Below are 17923 nucleotides of genomic sequence, written 5' to 3' on the forward strand. Positions count from 1 at the left end.
GTTAGTAAATCATAGTTAATAATTAGTTAAAAAGGAACAATGAATAGCATATTAAAAGAAGTATAATTTTAACGATATTAAAATACAATTATATATAAAGTATTATAAAATAATATAAAAAGTATAAAAAGCAAAAACAATTAAAGTATTTTTTTCGTAAATTCAATTTAAAAATATAATAAATATGTTTGTTTTGTACCTTTTCATCTAATATAATCATTTCTAAGTAAAGAGACTCTTCTTCATTTGTGGGTGTTAATGTTTCCCATAGATGAACCATGCGAACTTTGATAAACCAATTGTCTTTTTGTTTGGTGATATTGTCCAAAGAATGATGCTCCATTGAGTAAGTTTGAGATATTGTGTAGTTAGGAAATGATTTTTTTGTACTAAATTTGATGTCATTTGAAGGAATAGTGATAAGAAACTTATATAAGTAGTTCAAACAGTATGGAATTTGATATTTGTAACGTAAAATTTATTATGTTTATTAATATTATTATTACATTTGTAATATGAATGTTTATTATATTTAATGAGTAATTTATAGAAATTAACAAATTAATTATTAGAGTTATAAATTTATTGTATTGTTTATAACGGTGAGATATACTAAATATATGGATATGGATTGAATGTTACAAATTTGATTACAATTTTTTGTATATTCTTTTTTCTGCTAATTTAGAAATAATAGTTGATTTGACAAAAATTGAGTGGTTTATTTTAATATTTTGCTAAGTGAGCGATGTTGCTAACATGACATTAGTAGAAAGAAAAAGATGTTTTGAACAACATAAGATAATCATGAAAATATATTAATAAAACTCATCCTTTTTGAGTTTTGAAAGTCCAAGCCTTGCTGGGAGGGCTGATTGAGACAACCAAATGTACACATAAGCCTAATGACACAATAAGGACTTGACATAAATTTATTTATTTCACAGTGGAAGACTTTCAACCTCCTATGTATGTGCTCATGCTGCTGAAGGACAATCATACAATGCATATGTAGTTTTTGCTAAAACTCACCGTTTAGAAGTTCTACAAATGATTGAAAGCTTAAGGATGCTGCTTATTTCATTACTTCTCATGTCCTGCATGAGAACAATCACTTCAAGAGACAGTTTAGAAGTAGGTCAATCTATCCAAGATGGTGAGACTTTGGTTTCTGCTGGTGGAAGCTTTGAGTTGGGTTTCTTTAGTCCTGGCATTCCAACAAATAGATACTTAGGTGTGTGGTACAGAGATGCATCAGGGAATTCAACAGTTGTGTGGGTGGCAAACAGAGAGATACCAATTCAAAGTAACTCATCAGGTGTTTTGAGACTAAGCAAGAAGGGGATTCTACAGCTTCTGAATGGCACTAACAGCACCATTTGGTCTTCCAACACCTCAGACAACACTTTGGGGAGCTCAATTGCACAACTCTTGGATTCGGGAAATCTTGTAGTGAAAAATGGACAAAGTACAGAGGAGAAAAACTTTTTATGGCAAAGTTTTGATTATCCATGTGATACACTGATGCCAGGAATGAAGCTTGGATTGAACTTAGTTACTGGTTTTGACATATCTATGTCATCCTGGAAAAGTGCAGAGGATCCTGCTGTAGGAGAATATTCTGTAAAGTTTGATCCTAGAGGATATCCACAATTAATACAATGGAAAGGATCTGTTAAATATTTCCGAACAGGGACATTTAATGGCCTTTATTTCACTGGATATCCAACCCAGGAAGATGAATATAGACAGGATTTTGTATTGGACAAAACCGAGGTGTGTTGGAAGTTTGAAATACTTGATAGATCAATTTTCTACCTGTATAAACTACAACCTTCAGGTACTTCAATAGGTACTGTTTGGAAAAATCAAACAAGAACTAAGTTGGAACTTGCCACAATTGATGGATACAATGGGTGTGGAAGTTATGCCTTTTGCGGTTCAAATGCTATATGCAAGGTTGATGCTAACCTTGCATCATGTGAATGCCTAAAAGGATATGTTCCCAAGTTCCCCCAACAATGGAATATGTCAAATTGGTCTGATGGTTCATTGGATTGTAATAACACTAATAGCTTCTTAAGGTACACAGATATAAAAGTGCCAGACACTTCATCCTCATGGTATAACAAGACCATGAATCTCAAGGAATGTGAAAATATTTGCCTAAAAAACTGTTCTTGTGTTGCTTATGCAAATTTGGATATCCGTAATGGAGGAAGTGGTTGTCTACTTTGGTTTAATCATCTTATTGACATGGTACAATTCTCAAGAGCTGGTCAAGATATTTATATCAAAGTCCCTACTTCGGAATTAGGTACCTATCCCTCCCCTCTCTCCCTTTTTCTTTTGTTTCCTTTTCAATTCTAATTATTGTGGATTATGGCATTTTTCAAAGATAACTAAGATCCTCCAACTGAATAGTTACAAGATTCTTCTACAGTATTTATTTCCTAAATTAAGTGCATTCCCTTTTCCACTCAATCTTAAGAAACAAGATAAGATCACTTCAGCCTCATTCGACAAAATTCTTGTACCACAAGTTGGCGAGTAATCATGGTCTGCATATCTTTGGTCATGTTGCAGGTAATGACCATGGATATTTGAAGAAAAAGAAGGTAGGAATTGCAATTGGTGCGACTCTTTTCGGATTAATCACATCTGTTAGCATAGTGATAATAAAAAAATCAGTTAAATATTGTCACAAATATAATTTACCTTATGTCACAGTCCCCAAAAGGAAAAAAGTTCAAAGTTGTTTTTTTCATGATCTTACTCACTGTTGTTTTCTAATCAATTAGGAGTTGCAAGAATAATTCAAAGAAACAGACAAGGACAGAAGGTCACTGAGCTACCAATATTTGATTTCTCAGTCTTAGTTAAGGCAACAGAGAACTTTTCAAGTAGTAACAAACTTGGAGAAGGTGGTTTTGGATCAGTATACAAGGTAAAATAAAAGCCATTCATTCAAGTACTTTTGTTTTTATTAAAATATCTCTAAGTGACTAACAATACCAAATGATTGTTTTTCAGGGCACACTAACAAATGGCCAAGAGTTAGCTGTGAAAAGGCTTTCAAAAAAGTCTAAACAAGGTTTAGAAGAGTTTAAAAATGAAGTGGCATTGATAGCCAAACTTCAACATCGTAATCTTGTAAAGCTTCTTGGCTGTTGCATTCAAGGAGTAGAAAAAATATTGATTTATGAATACATGCTAAACAAAAGCTTAGACTACTTTGTTTTTGGTAAGACTTGCTCACTATATATTCTAAAGCATATGTTGCAACTATAATATTTCTTATGTATGGCTTGTGTTATTTTTATTCTACAAGTTCAAGTTATATACTAAGCACATTTGCCTAATTGATAAGATGAAATCAGAAAGAAGATGCTAGATTGGCTTAAGCGTTTCAACATTATCAGTGGCATTGCTTGGGGACTTCTTTATCTTCATCAAGATTCTAGACTGAGGATTATTCATAGAGACCTAAAAACTAGCAATATTCTGTTAGATGCAAATTTGAATCCTAAAATATCAGACTTTGGCCTAGCTCGAACATTCTTAGGCGATCAGCTTGAGGCTAACACGAACAGGGTAGCTGGAACATAGTAAGTAATTTTCAATCTAATCACAACTCTTTTAGATTTCATTTGTATTTATCATAGTTTCATATTGGACTTTCAGTGGTTATATGCCTCCCGAGTATGCAGTACATGGACAATATTCAATGAAGTCTGATGTTTTTAGCTATGGTGTCATACTACTAGAGTTGATAAGTGGGAAGAATAGAGAATTTTCAGATCCAGAAAACTACCTTAACCTTCTTGGACATGTAAGCAAAATAACTAGGGAAGTAATTAAATAGTTCAATTCAGACTTCTTCTAGTTCACTAATTCAAAGTTCCAAAATTTCAGGCATGGAGATTATGGACTGATGAGAAGCCATTGGAACTGCTAGATGAAGTGTTAAAGGAAGGATGCACACCACTTGAAGTAAAAAGATGCATTCAAGTGGGCCTGTTATGTGTGCAACAAAGACCAGAAGATAGACCAGACATGTTATCAGTGGTTCTAATGTTGAATGGTGAGAAATTACTGCCCAAGCCAAAGGTTCCTGGTTTTTATACTGAAAGAGGTGTTACAATTGAAGCAGATTCTTTGATGGAAAATCACACATTGTTTTCAGCCAATGAAATCTCCATCACAACATTATATGCAAGATAGAATATGAAAGCAAGGCAGGGACATGAATTTACCTCAATATACAGGATAATTAGATTACTCTAGCATGTAGAATAGCTTTACAACCTTTCAACAATCAACTCTGTATTTGCTGTGAATTTCAACTTCATCTCTTATTTTCACATATCTGTTTATTTTTCTCCTACACAAGTTACAGCAACATGCTAAAAGCACATCTCTTTTTAAAAAAGAAGAGAAATTAAAAATTATTTTTCTTTAAAAGAACAAATAAATGTAAATGCGTATTTTGATTAGAAAATAAAAGTACAGTGGCAGTAGAGATTTATAGATCATTTTTACGTGTGTGTATGTGTATATTTTTATTCTATTTTATTTCTTTTAATGAGATTTTAGGGTTTAAGAAGATGTCATATGAGTGGAGAAAGAGCACATTGGTACCTATCTACAAGAATAAAGGAAATATACAAAGTTGCGGAAACTATAGAAGGATCAAGCTCATGAGCCATACTATGAAGTTATAGAAAAGTGTGATAGAATAGAAGCTGAGACAAGAGACACAAGTACTGAGAACCAACTTGGTTTTATGGCAGGTAGATCCACCACTGAAGCGATATCTCTGATGGAGAGATATCGCGGTAATAAAAAGGATCTACATATGGTGTTTATTGATTTGGAAAAAGCGTATGATAAGGTACCAAGAGAGGTCTTATGGAAGGTTTTAGAAAAGAAAAGAGTAAGGATCGCATATATTTGTGTAATTAAAAACATGTATAATGGGCTACAACTAGTGTAAAGAGTCAAGGTGGTGTGATAGAGAAATTTTCTATTGGTATAGGATTACACCAGGGATCATCATTAAGTCCTTACCTTTTCACATTAGTCTTGAAAGTACTCACATAGCGTATCTAAGAGCCTGTACCATGGTGTATGCTTTTTGCCGATGATATCGTCCTTATGGGAGAGTCAATGGAAGACCTAAATAAGAAATTTGAGTTATGGAGAAAAATCCTGAAAGTGTATGGTCTACGTATAAGCCATAGCAAGACGGAATATATGGATGCAAATTCAGCCTGCGAAAAGAAAACCCTAATATAGAGGTGAAGACTAGACATAACATCCTACGAAAAGTTAAGAGTTTTAAGTATGTTGGATGCATCATATAGGATAATGGTAAGATTGAACAAGATGTAAATCATAGGATCTAAGCAGGTTGGTCAAAATGGTAGAGTGGGTCTGATTTTATATGTGACAAAAAAGTACCTTTAAAACTTAAAGATAAAATTATATCGCACTGCTATCAGACTGGCTATGTTTTTATGGTACAAAATGTTGGGCGGCCAAAGGGAGAACGAACATAAGCTAAGTGTGATAGAGATGAAGATGTTGAGATGGATGAATGGTCATACGCGATTGGATAGAATAAGGAATGAAGATATAAGAGAGAGAGTTGGAGTAGCATCTTTTGTGGAAAATATGGTAGAATTGCGTCTCAAGTGGTTCAGACATATGAGAAGAAAACCGACAGAACATCCAGTCAGGAGGGTGGATGAGATAAAAGATAGACAATGGGTGAAAGGGGAAGACCTAAGAAGACCATCCATAAGATGATCAAACGAGATCTACATATAAATGGTCTCTCTATAGACATAATACAGATATAGCTAAATGACGTCGTTTGATTCATGTAGCCGATCCACCTAATGAGACAAGGCTTTGTTGTTGTTGTTGTAGAGTGGGCCAAAATCAAGAGTATTAAGAAAGGAAAGAGAGGGGGGTTATGAAGTTAGCATTTATTAGGAGAAAGTTTGCATATTTAATTGATCATATGTTCCAAACAATTTAACCCCTATGGAATCACCCTGAAGTTTTGGAAAGCAAGTTTGAAACCTGCTTGTAGAACAATAGGTTGATGGATCCCTATATATATAAAGGTTTAGCTAAACCCTATATATAATTCATTTAATCCAAACTTATTTTATTTGTAATTGGATTATGAGTTAATTTGACCTCCCTAATAGAGTTGGAAGGGGAAGCTTCTCCATAATAACTTATTCTATGGTGTTTTAGATGTTCCTTTTAATCCATTAATTTTGGATTCCAATGCTAAATCCTAAAATTTTTCTTTAATTTTGACCATAAAATTTTCAAAATGAGCGATTTAAGTCCTGGAATCCAGCAACAGCTTAATACAAAAAGGGAGGAATCCACCTTGAAGTGGGAATCATGGTGTGCTGCAACTTGATGGAGGCGGTGGCTGCAGCTGTTGTTGAAGCCTGAGGGGTTAATGTAGTGGCTGGAGTGGCGGAGGGCCTCTCCCTCTGCTTCCCAAACCTGGATGACACGTATTCCCATGTGTGGTCGGAAGATTATAAATAATTCTTAGGAATTTTAAGATGGAAAATTCATATTTCCATATTTAGTTCAAAGTTTAAAAAGTTAATCAAGTTTGATTTTAGAAAATCAAAATACCCTCATTTCAATTTTCATCTTTTCCTGGGTATATTTGATTGCTGTGAGAATAGAATCTGAATAATAAAGTAATACTTGAACCACAAACACCTGTATCATTGAAATCACAAAATAAACTCAGAAGTGGGAATTTTATCCATTTAAATAGTAAATCAATATTTCTTAGTAAAAACAATCATAAATCTAATTTGTTAAATTAGCTATTAAATTGCATTACTTTAAGGAAGTGATATAAAGTCTAATGTGGAACCTAAAAAATAGCAACAGGGTTCTTCCAATTGAAGCCATAAGTAGCTACAGAATACCGGCCCCGGGATGGTTAGCATCCTCTCTGCAGCGTCACTGGTGGAGCTTCCTTCCTCCCGAGCAGACAAAGCCTCATCGCAGAAGTAGTGTGTCAATCAGTATTTGTTGCGAGTCTCTAAGCTTGTTTTGGCTTTTCCAAGAGTAGGGAGAGGAAAGGGGTACTGTTTGAACTGTGGGTTTGGGTTGTTTCCGGGTCGAATCGGTTTAATCCGGCCTTACCCAAGACCCAAAAAGAAAAAACTAAACTGATATAAACTAAACCGTTTATTCAATTTAATCTAAATTCTAAACCGAAAACGTGTTGTGAAATAAATAAGAGATATACTAAATATAAAATAAAGATGTATAAATAGAAGACTATAGTATTAATATTTACTACAATATAATTATCTTACTATAATAATAAAAGTAATTTATATATTCACTACTATTATATATTAGCAATGTATAGAAAGAAAAAAAAGACAATATAGAGAGAGGAGAGATTATTGTTATTGATGTGTTATCATTCGAGACTTAAGCCTCTATTTATACACATACAAAATCTTGATTTTTCACACTTCATTAATTGAAAATCAAATATTCTTTCCTTGAGAAACTGAGTCGCCCAAGAATTAAATGGGCATCCAACTCATTTCTCATTCTTATCACAATACTCTTTTTGGATGACCATTTAGGAATATGTCTCATTAAAACCTTACTAAAGAAAATCCAATGAAAAAAAAACTTTAGTGAAGGAAAAAGAGTACAATATCCTTTGTGATGGGGCTACCGATTAAAATCATACTAATTTAAATTTGTTTGGATTTTATTTTTTGCAAACCGCATGAATCGAATCGAATCAGATTTTGAATTTACTACTCAAAACCAATTCAATTCATTCAAAACCGCACAATGTGTATAATTACTTATTATTATATTTACAATTTTAGGGCAATTTACCTAAATAAATAGAATGGCAGAATCCTTTACCTAAATGTGCAAAACTGATTGTTATTACGTGCATGTGCAAAAACGTACTCTATGTAATCCTTGGCAACCCACCACGGTTTACGAAACCTGCATAAACCGTGGCAGGTCACAACGGTTTAGGGGCAAAAAATATTGAGTGTAAACCGTGGTAAGTCACCACGGTTTACGAATGATGGATGGCATGCATAAACCGTGGTAAGTCACCACGGTTTATGAGGAAAGTGGCTTACACATAAAACCCGGTAACCTACCGCGGTTTATGTGTGTAGTAGCTATATAAGTAATCTTGTCTAAATTTTTGTTAACAAGGTAATTATTTAATATAGAAAATCCAAACAGAACATTTATTTTTTTCCAAAGATAGTACTACTATATACATTTTTTCACAAAAATCCTGTAATTAAATATTTTGTTAGCACACTTTGTATCATGTTACATTAAAAATAATAAAAAAATTAACAATAAGGTATTAAACATATATATAGGATAGCATGTTACCAAAAATAGTATAAAGGATATAACAATATAATATAAGCTATAGCATGATCACCAAAAAATAATATGGGCATGAGTAATGGCAGAAAAATACAGAATCAAGAGTACAGAACTAAAAAAAATCTTAAAATGTAAATCTCCATCTGTAAAGTAAAAATAAAAAAATAAAATAATAATCTCAATCCGAGACCATATAAAAAAAATAGTATATAGTAATACATAGCAATATATATGGCATATATTGTACTATTAGTAATTATAATGAACAATAGTTATAATAAGCACCAAAGAATTATGATCTATAACTTGAGCCTGAACTTGCAGCTACTGCTCTTGATTCTAATGGAGTTACTAGCATTAAGATTATCCACAACAATCCAGCACCTAATTAAGTTTGGGAAGTTGAAGCTATTTAAGTTTGGATTGTTGTGGATAATCTTAATGCTAATAACTCCATTAGAATCAAGAGCAGTAGCTGCAAGTTCAGGCTCAAGTTATAGATCATAATTCTTTGGTGCTTATTATAACTATTGTTCATTATAATTACTAATAGTACAATATATGTTTGGATTTTCTATATTAAATAATTACCTTGTTAACAAAAATTTAGACAAGATTACTTATATAGCTACACACATAAACCGCGGTGGGTTACCAGGTTTTATGTGTAAGCCACTTTCCTCATAAACCGTGGTGACTTACCACGGTTTATGCATGCCATCCATCATTCGTAAACCGTGGTGACTTACCACGGTTTACACTCAATATTTTTTGCCCCTAAACCGTTGTGACCTGCCACGGTTTATGCAGGTTTCGTAAACCGTGGTGGGTTGCCACGGATTACATAGAGTACGTTTTTGCACATGCACGTAACGACAATCACACATTTAGGTAAAGGATTCTGCCATTCTATTTATTTAAGTAAATTGCCCACAATTTTACTTATAATATATTTAATTTATTATACATTTTTATATTATTCATATATTATTATTATTTAATAAATATTTTATATTCAAAATGAGATTTATTTATTTATTTTAACTAACCTATAATTTTATTTTATTTCTATAATGTTATTGTTAATTTTTTTAAGATATTTTTAAAACTTGTTATGTCATTGTTCTTTAAATTTTGATATTGAGACTTGTTATACATATTTAATTTTTTTAATTTATAAAACCGCAAATCCAATCAAATCCAAGCTATTTGAAATTAGATTGTATTCCTTTAAAAAAAATATTCAATTCAAAACCACACCGCAAGTAAAATTAGTGTTTGGATCAGATGAATTTTTATCTCAAAACCAATCCAAACCGCACCGCGAACACCCTTATTCACACAGCACCCCCGCCAACCCACCCCTTGCTCCTCAGCACCTTCAAAGTAGACCACTTGCTTGGCTGGATCATCTCTTACTGCCATGATGGTGACCTCAACGTCCTCTGCCACTGCCAAATCGACCATCTCTTCTCCCTAGTCGTCATCCGCTTCTAGGTTGCCAAGATCCTTTGCGCTCTCGAGCATTTTCACTCCATCAGCATCACCTACCACTACCTCAAGCCTGAAAACGTCCTCACCCACCAAACCAGCCATGTCATCCTAACTGATTTCAACCGGTCCTGCCACCCGTTGTATTCTGCCCTTCGCCAACACATTTCTACATGTGTAGAAATTTGTATCAATCTACACCAGACTGCTCGCCAAAATTTAATATGCCAACTGCTATGGTCTATTGGTCTCTAGACAAACTACTAAAAAGACCAGACAGATCTGATGATAATGCAAATAACTAAGAAGTAAGAACAGAATAGGGTGGACTTGGCACTTAAAATCACAATTTGCTTTATGGTGATGCATCAAACTAGTTGAAAAGCTTGACCTATGTCATAAAGAAGCATTTATTCAATTAACATAAATTTGTACAGCAAACACTGAGATTAAACTTCCTGAAAGGAGAACAAAAGTTGCATTCTGACACACCAGCAGCTAATAGATCTAATAGCCTCATTCGCTCTTATTTTTCCACCATTCCAAAAACTTAGCCTCTGCAGCCAGTGTATCTAACCTGTAGAGTTGAAGTGCATGATTTGCAATTTCATGCCCAAAGGTCCACCCAAATACACCTCCAGCTAGAAAAGAAAGTGCAGCACCTATGCAACACAATCAGGAAAATAAAAGTAAAATATTAACATTTAACATGAAGTGCTGTCATAACTGCCATACTTCTAAAAAAAAAAAATATTATAAAACTAATTTAGACTCAACCAAGACAAGTATCTAAACAAGCGAGGATGATGACAGCTTTGCTTAGAATATCAATCACGGCCTCAGGCCCAAGCAATTCAACCAACACCCAATTCACCACAATCCAGCCAATCAGTTACAAACACAAGTAATGAGGTTCAAACACAATCAAAAGCAATTATAAGATGATCAAATTAAGATCAATCCAAAAGCATAGTATGTTATAGAAAAAATGTTTCAATGCTATGAAAAGTAGGGGTTTACCATGCAAACTTCTTGAATATTTCCATGCGTAGCCTGCAGTGAATGCTGCTCCCAAAGCACTTCCAGTGATGCCAAATTGTACTGCATCTCTAGCACTTTTCAACTGAGATGGAAAAAAGAAAATCACTCTGGTGCTTCAGATGACAGCTAACGTGAGGTAAAAACATAAGACCGACTATATGTTCCAGTTCATGAATTAACGAACACAGAAAGACAATTTAGTAAACTATATCGTAGAATTCGACAACCATAAAGAATTATTGTGAAAAAAGGGGTTGGAGATCAGCAACTATGATTTGATGTTATTGGCTATCTACTAAGAAACTAAGATTTGACATGAGCTATAACATATAATTTAGCACTACACAATGTTCTTTTTCCTCTTCTTGGAAGAGCAAAAAGGCATTTCAAGAGGATCAACGATCATCTTTGGCATTGGAAACAGGTTCAGTTCTTTGGTCCACTTGGATCATAGAAAGAATGATCACCCTTAGATTAAGGTCTCTTCTATACTATGTGATGACAACAATGCTGTTTAGAGTTAACGATTAATGATGGAAAAGGATGACCAACATAAACATATGTGCAAGAGAGAAAACATTTGGAAAAAATAATTCAGGTACAGTTGAATATCAAATAAACTATAGATAGAGCTTAAGAAGTATCATACAACATACTAATACAAAGAAGAGACGACATGTATATTCTAATTTTAATCCAACAAACATAGAAACGGATTCTTATTGAATACTAAGAGTTGCCTGAAGGAAAAGAAAGAACCAGTTTTTCACAAGACACTCACCTCACCATAGCATCTAATAATTGACACAGAAGGAAACATGACATATCTGAATTTCCAATAATTTACAATACATTAATTAAAGTAATATGAAATGAAAAACTAAATAAGCTTGTTTGGTAACTGTTTCAGGTTAAACAATAGGAGACACAAACTTGTTTGGACAACGAAATAAAGACAGAAACAAGCAACATTTCTCTATTCACAGACAATTTGTGTGATTTTCCAACCATCCAAAAACTAAGGACAAGGAATAGGGACCTAACTTTTCTATCATGTCACCATATTTCCTGTCATGATACACTTGCCAAACACAACTTAATGTTCTCTGAGTTCAAAATTAACCAAGAAAATAGGGAGTTTTTTCTTCCAATTGAAAAGTATATCGACTTGGGTCCTCTAAAGATATGCACAACATCACATTGCACCATCAATCAAAGCAGAAAACATCAAAACCAAAACAAAATCAAATTACATATATACGGATAAATAAAGTGTAGAATCATTACAGCAGGTCCATGAACAGGATCCAAAGCAATGAACTGATCAACATCAGAATCAGTGCAAGGATGGAGTGGCCTATCGCGTTGGATAGCGTTGGAATAGTTGCTAAGAAAGGAGAACCTCTCCGACCAAAATTCCTTGTAGCTATCCCAGAAAGATGCCATCACCCCCAATTTCTCTTGTTATCCTCTGCAATTACAAGTAACCAATCAAATCCAATGGTTCAGTCAATTCTATAACAAAAATATTTGCACTTAATCAAGTATTGAAAATAATCATAAGCAGCCAAGAAAGAAAGAGAAAAATGGGTATCCACAGTTTAACCAAAAGTTGATTCAAACTACTAATTGTGATATTTCGTTGTTACATACATGCCTCCTTATTTTCAGGTGTAGAGGATAGAAATGAAGCAGGAATCCAAGTAATAGCGTGGACACATAAATTGATAATGATTTCAACAAAATCGATGACTGTGAATCCGAATACTTATAATAATAATAATAATAATAATAATAATAATAATAATAATAATAAAGAAATGAAATGTGGGGAAGGCATTTAATCCAATTACGGAATCAATTCATAATCATGAGTTGATAAATCAGAGCTTGAATCAAAGAAAAGCGAATCCAGGTGGATACGGAGAAGAACGGAAGAGTGTTACCGAAGTGTAGCAGAAGCAAAAGTAACGCTGACAAAGGTGAATGGTGGTTGGGAGGGTCGTTTTCTTCAGCTTGGGTCGTGTGCTACTCTTTTTTTTAATTTTTTTTTTTTATAAAAATCTGAGTTACGAAAAAGCACTTTACGTCTTGTTTCGTTATTTTTATAAAAATCTAAGCGACAAACTTGTTTTTTAAATCTCATTTCTTTATAAATATTTTGATTGCTTTAGTTAGTGATCCAGGTCAAAAATTAAAGAAGCAACAGCCCAATCCAATAGAATCAAGAAACATAAATTGTTGGTAAGTTTCTTTTTGATCAACAAACAAAGTCCAAAAAAATAAAACAAAAGAAATTAGTTGGATTGAATAAAAAATCAAGCCAATCTAAGCCCAAGATGGTTCTTGTAAGATGAAATCATCCAAAGTCAACGTTCACAAGTTTACTTCCGTCAGAGAGAGAGAGAAAACTTTTTCTTTTTTCATTTATTAGAGAAGGAAAAAAGAAAAAAGTAGATTAAGAAAGTAAAAGTTTAATCACCCAAATTAAATTAGGTTAAACTAAGTCAGAGAATAATAATGATTTATTTTTATTTACATACAATTTATTTTGTTCACTCTTTCATCAAATTTCTGCAACACCAATTTGGGTTATATAGAAAAAGTTATTTCTGATAATCATTTATGTGAATCAAATGCTCAATTTATTACTTAGGGTCAAAGCACATTTTTTAGGGATTTGAATTTAAGTTTATCACTGAACAAGATCTTCTCCACTACTATGAGATCTTCGGTCAAGTAAAAATGACTAGTTTTGAAATCCCTAATTTAGGGGTTGATTGAAGAAAAAGAAGGGATAGTTTATCAAAGTTCAAAATACAAGAAGTTGACTTGAGAGAAACCCTAATTATGATCCCGAATAAGGTACAAAAGAAAAAATGTTTTTGGTCAGGAAAGAGAATGAGAGAGAACCAGAATTTGAGATTTTTTGGGAGAGCTTCACTGTGAAGTGTAAAGAATTCAACGTTTTGGACCGTGTTTCTAAGTTAAAGAAACATTCTGTCAAGATGAAGAGCTTCATCAGAGATAATTAAATTCGGTTCAACTTATAGCAACAAAGGCTGTTATGCATCAATCTTCTTCAAGTTTTACTGTTTTATATTTCAGTTTCAATGTATATTTTTCTTTGGTTTTTTTCTGAGGTAAAAGGCAAGAAAGTGAGACATTGATAAAAGCCAAAAAGTGAAAAAAGTTGAGTAAAACACTTGAGAGAAAAGTCAAGAGTGATTTCAGATTTCTGTTGGTTGTATTTTCTGTCTTGTGTCTTGTACTTGTAGGGTGTCCCTTGCTAAGTTGGGTAAGCACGTAGTGTAAAGGGTTTAGGTATTAGTATAACCAAGTCAAGTTTAGGTAGAAACTTGACAGTTTAGAAAGGATCGTATAAATCCTAAGGAATTGGTGTATGTAATACATTTATTATAGTGAAAATTTCACCACTGTTGTGGTGGAGAATTGATGTAAGTTGCATAACACAAGACAACTAAATCAAGATATATGACTATGTCAACTTCTTCCTTCCTTTCTATGTTATGTTTTCTGAAATTTATGAGATAAAACCAAATTGTCTCTTAAATTTTTCTCTGCACAATTCAAACAGTATTGAAGTTTGAAGTTTGGTTTCAAAGATTTAAGGTGTGTTTGAGGTTTACGTTGGGGAAGAGCGAAGTTCGTTTGAGCGTGTTGAACTTTCATTTTTATGTTTGACAACCTTTTGGAACTCTCAACTCAAAAGTGCTTTCACCTCTAAACGTACGTTTACCTGAAGCAAAAAATTCTAGCTTCTGCGTTTACGTTGAGGAAGTTTGGTTACCATTGAGAAATTAGAAGAGATTTTTTTTTCTTTTCTACCAACTTTACCTTTCATTTTCTTCTGTAAAAAAGATGGAAGTAACCATATAATTTTTACAGTAGTTTTTTGTGTATGTTCTTCATTCCATTTTTTTCATATAAATTTATTTCGATCATGGCCCAGGTAAATATTTTAATTTTTTTAATTATTTTTAGTACTTTTTTTATATTTTGATTTTTATGTTTTTATTATATTTTTTATTTATATGATAAATATTTTTTATATTATTTTTTTAGTATTTTGATGTTATTTTTTAGTGCTCTGATGTTATATTTTTATTGTATTTTTTATTCATATGACAATTATTATTCATATAAATTCTTATTTTTATTAATTTTTATGATATTTTTATTATTTTTTGTTTATATAAATTCTTTTTCCTATCCTTTATTATACTATATTTATGTTGTGTATAATTTTTTTATTTTTTTATTTGGTTTTATTCATATGAATTTTATTTACTTCTTATTATAATTTTTTTATATAATATATGTTGTTGATCATAATTATTATATATTATGTTTGCATGATTTTTTTCGTTTTTATTGTACTTCTGACTGTACTTTATTTTCGTCTTTATTATATACTAATTATAAGTAACAAAAAAGTCATAGATAATAAAAATTTATAATCCAAAATGATACTAAATTAAAGAGTACCTACTAACCGTATTAAAAAAATTATAAAATATTTTTTTCTTTAACATTATAAAATGTATAATACTATCTTTTATATTTTTATTTTTTATTATATTTATTTTATTTATATGATAAATATGTTTTATATTATTTTTTTAGTATTCTTTTTTTATGTATATTATTATCTTTTATTGTTTTCTAGTTTATATGAATTTTTTTATGATATTTCTTATTATTTTTTATGTATTTTATTTGTATTTTATCATGTCCTTTAATAAGATCTATTCACATATCTAAAGTAAAATAATAGAATAATATAAAAAATTATTTAAATTGATGTCTCTTTTAGTAATTTTTTATCTAAAAGTGATTTTGAGTAGTATAATCCAAACAACATTTATTTTACTATAATCTATTTTAATATAAAGATTGCCAAACATAAATTACGTTAACACAAACTTATTTTTTATTAAAATCAAATTTGCAAAATCAATTTTATACAAACTATAGTTTGCTGTAATCTAAACACACACTTAATCATTAGAATAAAAGAAGGTCATAGATTCAACTCTCATTTCTCTAAGTCTTTTGTAATCTTCAGAGTATTAATATAATTTTGTGCCCTTAGGATAATTTTCTTTGTTTTCACTTTTCTTTTCATCTAAATAAAAAAAAATTGTTTTCTTTTTTTTTTCATCTTCTCTTTATTCAAATAACACATAAATATGGATGCTCTGAAAAAACATATTCAATAATTTGTACCCGAAAACCATAGCACAAATAATTCAAACACTTGGGGGTGCATTTGGCTTGTATTTTCTTTTTTTATTTTTATTTTTAATATTTTTTATCTTTTAAATTTTGTAAAAAAAATAAAAAATAAAAACAGAAAATAAAATTTTATTATTATTTTCATTTTTTATCACAAAATTTAAAAAATAAAAAATTAACCAAACGCACCTTTAACGTTTTAAATTTTAAAATACATGCAACAGTTTCTAACGAATATAAAATGCCAAAAATTTATAAAGATAAAAAGTTGGTATCTTAGTTTTCATGAACAGAAAAATCAAATACCAAATTGATTGAAACATTGCTTGTCTAATGACATGATAGGTGATAGTTGTGTCAGCTTTTCAGCAAAGTGTTAACTGTTTGGCATGAGTAACTTGATTTATAGTTTGAAAGTAGAGGAATAATTTGAGCAATATAGAAAATAGGAAATTAATTTGATCATCTTATAAAAATTGAAAATATAAGAAAGACAACACATATACAATAATAATAAAATATTTTGGACTAAATAGGTTGATTTTGGTTATTTTTACATATTTATGGTCTTTGTTTATCCTCACAAAATGTGAGTTTTGTGAGACAAAAGTATTTGAAAAAAATATACAAAAAAATTATCATTTTTTTCTTTTTATTATCTTTGTTTTTATATTGTCTTAGAATATATATTAAATACACCATTTAAAGGGCTCGTTATTTTAGATATGCCAACCATATGTGTGTTATGCGTTGGTATAAAATATGTGAGTGCTATATATGGATGTGGGACAGTTTTTGTCGAAACCTGGTGGCAGAAATCGGACCATCCAAATTTTATGCAAAATAAATTTGGATAATCAAATCGGATGGTCCGAGTTGTGAGGGAGGAAAAATTTGAATTTTTAGAGTGACTAATCGGACCATCAGATTAGTAATTTTTTTTCTAAAATCAAATCGGACCGTCCGAATTCGATTAATAAATATTTTTTTGAATACGTTAACGGTAATCGCTGGGTCCGAGTTGATTATAATATATTTTTTTAACATTATATAAGTGTGGGTAGCTCGTATTGGACTGATTAGAGGAGTTCTTCAATTCATCGTCTTCTTTCCTCAGCACCTCCATCTATCTTTCTCTGTACTTTCGAAGGAAGGAAAATAATTTGAGAGTGAAGTTTATTCATGTGAGTGAGAAAAATGGATGATAGAGTCTTACTGAAAGTATATTATTTTGGTCGGATTTTGTTAGAAACAGTTAAAGGAGTGAAATTTATTTGTGAAAATCCGTTAGATATTGTTATTCCATTCACAATCTCATTCGAGGAACTAAAATGTGTGATTTGTGAGAGATAGAATATGGGTTATCTAAGAGAATATCATGTATTTTATACAGGTATCCCATACCGGTATCTGGTAGATTCGTTCAATTTCAGATGAAATATGTAACTAATGAAGCGAGCATGCAAGAGATGTTCTCAATATACATTGAAAGTCGCGGTCAGATATCGTTCATTAAGGTGTATGTTGAATTCGAACAGTCTGAAGCCGACCAAAATATTGAATGGGAAGATTACAACAGCGACAGTGAGGAAGAGTTTGAAAGTAATTGCAAAGTTGTTAGTCCAGATGGAGACGAAGACCAAGGTGACGGCATTATGGCACCAAATGTGACTGACGTGGCAAATGC

The 17923-nt window shown here is 31.6% G+C and overlaps 3 protein-coding genes across 6 annotated transcripts; 2 read left to right on the forward strand and 1 right to left on the reverse strand.

Moving 5' to 3' along the window:
* The first annotated feature begins 1050 nt into the window (after positions 1-1050).
* Positions 1051-1993, forward strand: LOC112708776 (G-type lectin S-receptor-like serine/threonine-protein kinase At4g27290). Its single transcript, XM_072201925.1, has 2 exons — positions 1051-1776; positions 1853-1993. Exons 1-2 carry the CDS (start codon positions 1051-1053, stop codon positions 1991-1993), a joined length of 867 nt encoding a protein of 288 aa, XP_072058026.1.
* LOC114924039 (G-type lectin S-receptor-like serine/threonine-protein kinase At4g27290) lies at positions 1681-4479 on the forward strand. Its single transcript, XM_072202345.1, has 6 exons — positions 1681-2317; positions 2802-2947; positions 3034-3244; positions 3371-3608; positions 3685-3832; positions 3916-4479. Exons 1-6 carry the CDS (start codon positions 2029-2031, stop codon positions 4222-4224), a joined length of 1341 nt encoding a protein of 446 aa, XP_072058446.1. The 5' UTR covers positions 1681-2028; the 3' UTR covers positions 4225-4479.
* A 5787-nt stretch (positions 4480-10266) lies between these two features.
* Positions 10267-13062, reverse strand: LOC112710112 (succinate dehydrogenase subunit 6, mitochondrial). Of its 4 annotated transcripts, none has more exons than XM_025762211.3 (4): positions 12924-13062; positions 12265-12448; positions 10957-11059; positions 10267-10598 (listed from the first exon to the last, which is right to left on the reverse strand). In XM_025762211.3, exons 2-4 carry the CDS (start codon positions 12421-12423, stop codon positions 10453-10455), a joined length of 408 nt encoding a protein of 135 aa, XP_025617996.1. In that variant the 5' UTR covers positions 12424-12448; positions 12924-13062; the 3' UTR covers positions 10267-10452. The 4 variants fall into 4 exon arrangements, with proteins under 4 accessions (XP_025617996.1, XP_025617994.1, XP_025617997.1 ...); XM_025762209.3 differs by having other exon boundaries at positions 12831-12961; XM_025762212.3 differs by having other exon boundaries at positions 12631-12955.
* Between the last annotated feature and the right edge of the window lie 4861 nt (positions 13063-17923).

The sequence above is a fragment of the Arachis hypogaea genome, chromosome 9, assembly GCF_003086295.3.
Source record: "Arachis hypogaea cultivar Tifrunner chromosome 9, arahy.Tifrunner.gnm2.J5K5, whole genome shotgun sequence".
In the NCBI taxonomy this organism is placed as follows: Eukaryota; Viridiplantae; Streptophyta; class Magnoliopsida; order Fabales; family Fabaceae; genus Arachis; species Arachis hypogaea.

Excerpts from the sequence above, each read along its gene's own strand:
- LOC112708776 (XM_072201925.1), top strand. The coding sequence starts at position 1,051 with ATGATTGAAAGCTTAAGGATGCTGCTTATTTCATTACTTCTCATGTCC. Across the intron at positions 1,777-1,852 it reads TTGTATTGGACAAAACCGAG|GTACTGTTTGGAAAAATCAA; the intron begins GTGTGTTGGAAG and ends GTACTTCAATAG.
- LOC114924039 (XM_072202345.1), top strand. The coding sequence starts at position 2,029 with ATGTCAAATTGGTCTGATGGTTCATTGGATTGTAATAACACTAATAGC. Across the intron at positions 2,318-2,801 it reads AGTCCCTACTTCGGAATTAG|GAGTTGCAAGAATAATTCAA; the intron begins GTACCTATCCCT and ends CTAATCAATTAG. Across the intron at positions 2,948-3,033 it reads GTTTTGGATCAGTATACAAG|GGCACACTAACAAATGGCCA; the intron begins GTAAAATAAAAG and ends ATTGTTTTTCAG.
- LOC112710112 (XM_025762211.3), bottom strand. The coding sequence starts at position 12,423 with ATGGCATCTTTCTGGGATAGCTACAAGGAATTTTGGTCGGAGAGGTTC. Across the intron at positions 11,060-12,264 it reads ATCCTGTTCATGGACCTGCT|TTGAAAAGTGCTAGAGATGC; the intron begins GTAATGATTCTA and ends TTTCCATCTCAG. Across the intron at positions 10,599-10,956 it reads ATATTCAAGAAGTTTGCATG|GTGCTGCACTTTCTTTTCTA; the intron begins GTAAACCCCTAC and ends TGTGTTGCATAG.